This window comes from Sipha flava, unplaced genomic scaffold (assembly GCF_003268045.1).
Source record: "Sipha flava isolate LNK unplaced genomic scaffold, YSA_version1 224_pilon_pilon, whole genome shotgun sequence".
NCBI lineage: Eukaryota > Metazoa > Arthropoda > Insecta > Hemiptera > Aphididae > Sipha > Sipha flava.
This window is the reverse complement of record NW_020272857.1, coordinates 636,558-645,665: the sequence shown is the minus strand read 5'-3', so window position 1 is coordinate 645,665 and position 9,108 is coordinate 636,558. Positions and strand designations below refer to the sequence as shown.

General features: G+C 26.7%; 1 protein-coding gene and 1 pseudogene across 1 annotated transcript; both read right to left on the bottom strand.

Moving 5' to 3' along the window:
- Positions 1-3,312: 3,312 nt before the first annotated feature.
- Positions 3,313-4,138, bottom strand: LOC112683347 (annotated as a pseudogene).
- A 328-nt stretch (positions 4,139-4,466) lies between these two features.
- Positions 4,467-5,362, bottom strand: LOC112683333. The gene is made up of 3 exons (XM_025554336.1): positions 5,201-5,362; positions 4,891-5,141; positions 4,467-4,812 (listed from the first exon to the last, which is right to left on the bottom strand). Exons 2-3 carry the CDS (start codon positions 5,106-5,108, stop codon positions 4,524-4,526), a joined length of 507 nt encoding a protein of 168 aa, XP_025410121.1. The 5' UTR covers positions 5,109-5,141; positions 5,201-5,362; the 3' UTR covers positions 4,467-4,523.
- Between the last annotated feature and the right edge of the window lie 3,746 nt (positions 5,363-9,108).

Here is a 9,108-nt window from a genome sequence, read left to right as displayed (position 1 = left end):
ATTAAAATTGTATAAATATTCAATTTTATTGATATGTAAGTAAGTTAATCAAATTAAATTTCTTCAAAATAGAGTATAAGTATTATGGTCAGTTTCATAAGAGTTAATTGAAAATGAAGGTAATTTATTTATTCAGGAAAATTAAAATAATTTATTTAAATTATTAAACGTTATGAAATAATACTAAGGTTTCATTTAAGTGTAAGAGTAACTCTAAGCTAAATTAAAGCAGTACTTTCAGATCAGAATCTAATGTTAAAATAATAAATATTATTATAATTAAAATGTTTTAACTCATATAAAAATAAATTTATATTAAATTGTAAATAATTTATACACAATATTATGTAAGTTAACTTTTAACATGGCAAAATGATGGGTTTTTCTTCGTTTGAGTGATAAATTGTTTATAAATGATAGATTTATACATATTTCAAGACATAATATACACATATTGATACTCGAATAGTATTTAAAATACATAATGTAATATGATATGTTAGATAACCAAATTATTATGATATTAATTGGTTTTCCAATTCAACAAAATATATTATGTTTAATACTCAATAAAAATAAGTAAGCATGTTACTATTTTTCAGTTCGATATGAAAATAATATTATTAACAAAAAATAAAATATTTTTTTAAAATTAAATGTTGTTTCACGAATTATATATGAATAATCATTACATTTTTGATTGATTTCTTAACTATACACGTGTTAAATGATATAAAAACACGAAACCATCATGAAATCATCCACTTTTCTTTTTTAAAATCAAGGTTAATTATACGATTTAAATTATTATTTTTGCCAGATAATAGCTAAGAAAAATGTTAAATACATAATTTTTTTAAAATAACTTCATAAAATCCAAAGATATAAATATTATTGAAGCAGTAAATGTATAACACGTTATTTACTTATGCATTAAATCTATTAGTAATTCTATTTTTCTTAATAATTATACTTTAATAATTATTAAAAAATACAATAAAAATATTAAAAATTGAATAAGGCAACTACTGTCTGAATAAAATTTAAAATCATGATTTTGAATATTAAACTAGTAAATGTTAAAATGTTCTCATTACGTACCCAATGCGTATTATTAATATATATATAATTTTTTTTAAAGTATTTCATGCTGATTTAATAGCATATACCTAAAGTTTAGTTGACATTATATTTATATTCACAAGTTTATTTTTTAGGTAAACAATTTTTTTTAATATAAACCATTAAGTTATTTATGAATACTATATCTATGTGTGATGGAAAAATTCAAAGTGGAAAACCAAGATTATAATACGTAAATCAGATAATAGAAGATCAAGTATGTAATTCATATCAAGAGTTGAAGAGGAAAGCTAGTGACAGGGAAACACTGAAGTTGCTGCAAATCAATCATTAGATTGAATACTGCAAGAGAGAGAGAGAGAGAGAGAGAGAGAGAGACTATATCTATAAATAACTTAATATATTGTGTTTTAACAACGCAATTAAACAATTTCCTCTAATTAATATATGTCATAATTAAGAAGCTTTTACAAAAAATATAGAAATATTTATTTTTAACTTTCAATTTATAATAATACTAATAATAATAATGAAATGAATTTACTTGTGATCCTTTATATATGTTTATGCTGACATCAACTGGCTATCAATGTAAGTAGCTATAATCAGTTAATGAATTAATGAAGGTTTGGTAACTGGTAGGTCCATTTTGAATAATCATAATGGGTTTGATATAAAAATAGTGATGTGGTAAATCACTTTTAGGTCGAGGTTAAATTTAAAGATTAATATTTTCATTATCATCACTAACTATAAAATATTAAGTGATTCTATTTTGTGAAAGTGGTTAATCAAAATTATAAGCAATTTATTTTCAATCTAGGTTTTGAACGTAAAAGAACAAGTTTTTTTAAATAAAAATAAAAAAGTATCCCACTAAAGAAAACTAATATTATACATTTTATATAATTAATATATGATTTATTAAGTGTTAAATATTTTTATAATAAATATAATATATGCTTTGAAATTATATTGAAACTATATTTTTACATATAATATTATTTATTAATGTGAATTTGAATAAATAATGTAAATATTGTAAATAAAATACAGTTGATATCGAGTTACAGTAAGTCAAATTAATCCTTTCAAATACGTACATGATTTAATGTGAATATCTAGGTAATATGGATTAATTAATAAACTTAAAACAGTATCAAGATCAGTTAATTTATTTTTCCATATGAAATGTTGACTTTATTGATGATTCCTAGACTATCAGTGATTTTTCATGCTGAAGGACTAAAGAATGGTCTAATTATATTAAATATAACGGTTCAATTAATAACAAACAATTAGTTAAATAACTTTGAACATGTACTATAAAAATATAGTAGACATTATATATGTTTTTATCTTAATCTAACTCTTTATCTGACTAACAATGTATTATATATAAGATCTATACTTTTTTCCAAATCCATAATATTATTTTAGCTATTCATATCACTAGATACTGATAAAAGTAAAAAAAAAAGCTAATAGATAAATTTATTTACAATTTTAAATTATATTTCATTTGTGGAAAATACTTCTGGAAAATGTTTAAATAATAATCATATATAATAATATTTGAATATTTAAATTAAGTATAAACGATAAATTTATCACGATTTTTTAGTGCATATGTATAAATAAATATTATAATCTGAAGCTGTTAATTGTACAATATAACGTGACCTAGTGGCGCCGAAGTCTTAAAAATTAAGTCGGGTGAAACATATTTTAAAAGTCCACAATATCTAAATATCGGCTCCAATGGTGTATCAGTGTGTATTTGCGTGTGGGGGGGGGGGGGGGGGGGGGAAATAATGGTTTTTTATCCTACAAATATTGATGCTAGGCTTTAATTTTTTATCGAAGCCTTCATACGGTCTGGCAACCAAACGTCAGCCCAATATGAAGCGGTTCCATTCTAAATTTTCAAAATATGTTGAGCTAAGGTTCAAACTCAATATAGAGTTTGATGCCACCGTCGTGACCACTTTGATATAAGGAAATATGCAAATATGAGAATAATCTCTAAAAATGTCTAAAAAATGATAATGATATACATTGCAATATAATATACAGTGTGTTTCTTTTTAAAGGTAACACTAAATAATTCTGTCCAGTGATATCAGATTGATATGCGGTTTTTGGGAAGAGATAGGAAATACATAAATACACACTTCTTGATGATTTTTACAGTTTTGGATCTTTCAGTGTGCGCATGCGGAATACAACTTACATTTTTTTTAAATGGCAACAGGTGTTTTGAATACCAAATTCGGATAGACCGAATTTTTTTAAGTCAATTTGGTCCTTTTTACCATATCTCTAAAATCAAAATTGACCAAATGACAACGAGCAAAAGTTTTGATTAAAATTATTGAATTTTTCAACATACATACTAGAATTTTATTAATTATTATGAAATTTCAAGTATTTTTTTTTTTTGTATCCATAGGTTTGCAGACATTATTAAATAATTTTAATTTAATTTTGAGGAATTAATTAACATCAATTAGACGTAAATGTTTAATTTACATGGAAAAGATTAAACTAATTAACACAATTTATATAATTTTAATAATTTCTATTATTTATTGAGATAAAAAATGTCTAATAACTTTCTAACAAATTGTTCAAAATTTAGTCCATCATTCTCCATGTATGATTGACGAATCACTTCTCTTTGATTAGCTGCTAATATCTGTTCCTTTGTAAGTTCAGCACAAGCATTTACGATTTTATTTCTAAGATCTTGAACATAAAAGGTGGAGTTGAATACACTACATTCTTCAAATGTCCCTACAGAAAAAAAATCTAATAGCGTGAGATTTGGAGATCTTGGTAGCCAAGCTACTGTTCCGTTTGTAACCCATCCATCGATTGCCAAATTTATTTTGTAAATACTCTCTTACAACAATTACATTATGTGCAGGTGCTCCATCTTGTTAAAAATAATACATTATATCTAATCTCTAATTGAATATCGTCCATGTATGTAGGTAAAACGGCTGCGACACGATTGAGCATAAAACACCTTTCTTGCGACACGATTGAGCATAAATTGTCGGCGTATCAAAGGAAATTGAAATACAAAAGAAAACCAACACGATTGAGCATAAAAAAACTCTGCAACGTTGCCATTTTCAATTTTGAACTGTATCGTATAAAAACATTTATTTAAATAATTATAATAAATCAAAATATAACATGACAAAAAAATATCATGTTTTCATAGTCAATATTTAATATGCATGAAAATACTTATGATAGTAGTATAAATAGCTGTCACAGTATATAGATATTTTTGTTAATAATAAAATAATAATAATAGTTATGACTTATGACTTATCAAAATAATAAAATCAAAATATTTATAAATAGTTGTCACATTCATATTATAATACAGTATAATATACCTAGCTAGATTTTTTGATAATAATAAATTAAATTGATACACCTTGGTATCTGCTTCCAATTTGACTTAAATAAATTAATAAAGATTCCGTATTCTTACGATTTAAAAACTGGCTGTAGGCTTGAATATTCAATTCATTTTTTTTTATTTCTTTTGCGGATTGTAATTTTCCAGGCTTGTGTCGAATTGAATTGATCTTAGTCGATGTTTCCGCTTGTGTTTCGATCAATACCCTAACGACTGTATGAACATGGGGGTGAGGTGAATAAAACTGTGAATTGTACGTGCGATGAAAGCTTTCAGCTGCATTGGTCGTTCTAAAAAAAATTAAATAAAACAATACAAATTAGTAAAAAAAGTTTTTATAATAAGTTTTAAAAAATATTGTTAAAAACCTTGGGTTTAGCGAAGGAGTTTCCGCCCAAATATTTGGAGGAAACTGGCAGTGATCTTCAATATAGTTGTGTATAATGTAATCAGAAAATATGAAACCGTCATCATTTGGACAAATTGATATTAACTCGTGAAATGCATCAACTACTTCTTCTGGGGAAATAAACGCCAAACCAAAAAACATTTTCAACCATTTCCCTAGTTCATTACTGTTGTCCATGTATGCTATTCTGAGTGAAGGTTCGCCAACAATCTACAAACAAATTATTATATTTTAGTAAAAAAGCACTATATTATATAACTGTTTCTTACTTTTTTCCACCATGATTGTCCTAAATGAAATCTACATCCAATTATTTTAATATTTCCAAACACGTCTGTAATTGCCTGATGAGCTCCAATTTCAAAATCAACATGAAATGTGTTAATTTGCAAACTTTTTTCGCATAATTTCAAACATAAATTATTTAAAAATTGCCACATTTTAATATAAGTAGACCTAGTTTTATTTGGTAAAAAAAAGTAAACAAGTGGTAAGTAGTATCCATTTTTATATCCATGTATTGTGTACAATTGAATAAAATATTTTGGAGCATAATTAAATGTGCCATCGCCAAAATACTCAGTACAATTATTTGTCATAAATTGTAGATTTTGTTCTGTAGTTAAACATACAAAATTATCATCAGTCGGCATGTAAATGAATTGTTGACCCTTATATTTAAAACATTCTTCATTTTTTAAGTCACTTAATTGATGAATTGTTTCATCCAAAGAAGTTGGTAATTTAGGATAGGTCTGCTTCCGTTTATCATACATTGCTTTCCGTACATTTCTTACATTTTGATTGTTTAAATTTGATGTTGGAGAAGAATTTAAAAGTTCGGTGCGAATAATTTTAAGTGGCCGTGTGTAAATTGATTCTTCAGCTTTTCTTTTGCAATTTTCTCTTAAAACTTGCGTTTCTATTTTCTCAATAGAATTTTTATCGTGATTATGTTGTCCAGCAGTTTCAATCACTTTACGTTTATCGAAACCCGAGAACATTATTGCCGAACATTTATTATTAGTACACCTCCATCTCAAAAGATTGTCTTTTTTTCGCTCTCCAATTAATTTATACTTGTATAAATTAACTAGGGCCAATTCTTTGCCTCTTTCCGATAAAATAATTGTTATATCCATATTTTAAAAAAATAGAAAAACGCACTAAGTATACACGCACTATACACTACACAGGTGATCGAACACTGATATTATTTCTATAATAATTTTGGATTTGTATCTTAATTATCTTATATTTTCCCCCGATGCTAAATGTTTAAAACGTCGTTTTGCTCCGGAACTAATTTATTAATCGATAACATTGTCGATAAAATTTATAAAGCCGATAAAGCTCACGGCTCGCGTCAGATATCATAATAATTGGTGTAATAATACGAGAAAATAATAAATTACAAAATTTTGGCAACGTGAATGTGGCAACGTCGCATAAAATATTCTATGCTCAATCGTGTTGCTAAAAAGGTCTATGCTCAATCGTTTTATGCTCAATCGTGCTTTACCGGGTAAAACATCGGTTAAAAACTCCAATTATCTTTTCTCAGTAAGTGTACCATCGTGAAAATACGGGCCGAGAAGTCTCCCATCGAGTAGCCCACACCAAACGCTACTTCCCCAAACTGTTTCATGATTTATATCAGTCGTCCAATATGGATTGTGATCAGCCCAATACCGGTTATTTTCTTTATTAATTATACCGTTGTTGGTAAATTTAGATTTGTCAGTCCAACAGGTAAATCGTAAAAAATCGGGATCGTCGTGTAATTGCACCATAAACCATATAATAAGTGTAAGTACTAAATCAGGCCTATACGGGTGTATTTTTTTTTTTTTTTATTAATTACTTTTTTAGTAGATATTCCAATTTCGTTGCTTAAAAGCTTAATCGAAAATCGAGAGTTTAATTGAACATATGCTAATACCTGCAATTCATCCTGTATGTTTGCCTCTCCAATCACCTGTCTTTGATTCCGTCGATTATTACCTTGTCTTACAGGTAGCTCACCACTATTTCTCAAAGATAATTCAATTCGGACAAAGTAATTGTGTGGAGGGTGATATTGTTTAGGACTTTATTGCATAAAGTCTAGCGCCATTTCGTGAACTACGCTGATACTCACCATAAACTAAAAGCATATCAACTTTTTCATTGTTACTTGGCATTTTTAAATTTTAATAAAATACGTGCATTACATACGAGTTTATAACTTATAATGACTTTCAATAATTAAATTTAAACAAATACTATAATTTATCAGTTATAATAAATTATTATTGTCAGATTTATACGAACTTTAAGATAATATCATTCTTAGCACACGATAAATATCTTTGGTTTATTTTAGTAAAAGCTACAAATAAAATAATCATAGAGATTACAAGTAATTACCCACATGTATCATGAAAAATAACCATAAATGATAGAATTAATAATTTAAATTGAAACTTTAATAATAGGAGATTTCAAATTTCATAATAATTCATACAATTCTAGTATGTCTGTTGAAAAATTCAATAATTTTAATCGAAACGTTTGCTCGTTGTCATTTGGTCAATTTTGATTTTAGAGATATGGTAAAAAGGACCAAATTGACTTAAAAAAAATTCGGTCTATCCGAATTTGGCATTCAAAACACCTGTTGCCATTGAAAAAAAATTCAAGTTGTATTGCGCATGCGCAAATTGAAAGATCCAAAAATGTAAAAATCATCAAGAAATGTGTATTTATGTATTCCTATCTCTTCCCGAAAACCGCATAACTGATAACACTGGACAGAATTATTTAGTGTTACCTTTAAAAAGAAACACACTGTATATGCGTGTGTGTGTGTGTATGTCAGCACGGTTGTCTCTCTAGATTTCAGTGCACGTGCACGATACCATTTTATATGGCAACCGGAAAACTGTGTCACGGTTAAATGTTACTAAGATCCAACAAGGCCTGTATCGTGACATGCGCCTATAACGATGAAACGCCAAATCATTCAAGTATTTTATATATTTGCTTACGCCTCAAAAAAAAAAGGACAATGTATATTGTTTACCCATGAAATGTATTATAAGGAGTTGAGTACTTATCGTTGTGTGATTAAATTAATGATTTAATAAACTTAATGATATTTTTTCATATTTAAGTTAAGCTTACCGTTACCATTTTATCAAACTTCAACTTATGTTGATTATTTTTCAGTAAATTAAAAACATTGAATAAGCTGATTTGCGACTACATTGAACGTACTAGAGTTCTGCACAGACTTGATTGATTTTTTAAGTCCAAGCCCGCCTATATTTTACTTACATAGATTTAGCTTGCCTAGTCCAGACCAACCTAACCTTGTTTTTTCTTAAAATTTGTTATGTTTAATGTTTATTCTGTAGGTAATAAAAACTTAATTTTTTTTTTTAAATTAATTGTATAGTTTTTAATTTAATGCACTCATTGTTATTTTGAATTAAATTTAAAAATTATTGTTTTTAAATGAGTACATTTTTTTACAATAAATTACAATGAAATAAGAATATTCATTTACATATATTTCTGATAGTTCGTAATTGAAGTATAATTTCGTGTGCCTGGTCCGGATAACTCACACTAAATGTATAAATGTAACGGGCCGGGCCAAAACGGGCTGGAATAGACTAGTCCGGCCTGTCCAGAGCTTTAGTATAACTTAAATAAGTATACTTTGAATCAAATAAAGTAAGGAAAATTATTATATTCTTTTTTCATTTTTTTAAATATAACATATATAATATTAATGATATAAAATATACAACATTTTCAAATTGACATGACTATAAATAAAAACATGTACCTATCTTATTCACGAATGATAGGTACTATATAGTCTTTTTTTGTTACTATATTAATAATATAATATATTAATAAAATAATATCACTTAATAGACTGAAGATTTAATAAATGGCAAGCCAATAAAATAATAAATACTTCAGAGTTTAAAATTATACGCTCTATGTATTATCAAAAAATGTTTTCATAAAGTTGTAAATAGTCTAAATAAAAATTATGACAGAAGTCACGATGTACATTCGGTAGCATAAAGGATCATGAACAAAAATGTTTTTTAAGAATGGGTAGCAACAATCAAGACCGTAACTGGAAAAAAATTTCGGGGGGGGGGGGGCTAACATTATT

What these genes read in the sequence shown, in the direction of transcription:
- LOC112683333 (XM_025554336.1), bottom strand. Translation starts at nt 5,108, where the DNA reads ATGGACAACAGTAATGAACTAGGGAAATGGTTGAAAATGTTTTTTGGT. An exon ending in ACTCCTTCGCTAAACCCAAG is followed by an intron (nt 4,813 to 4,890) that starts GTTTTTAACAAT and finishes AATTTTTTTTAG; the next exon opens with AACGACCAATGCAGCTGAAA.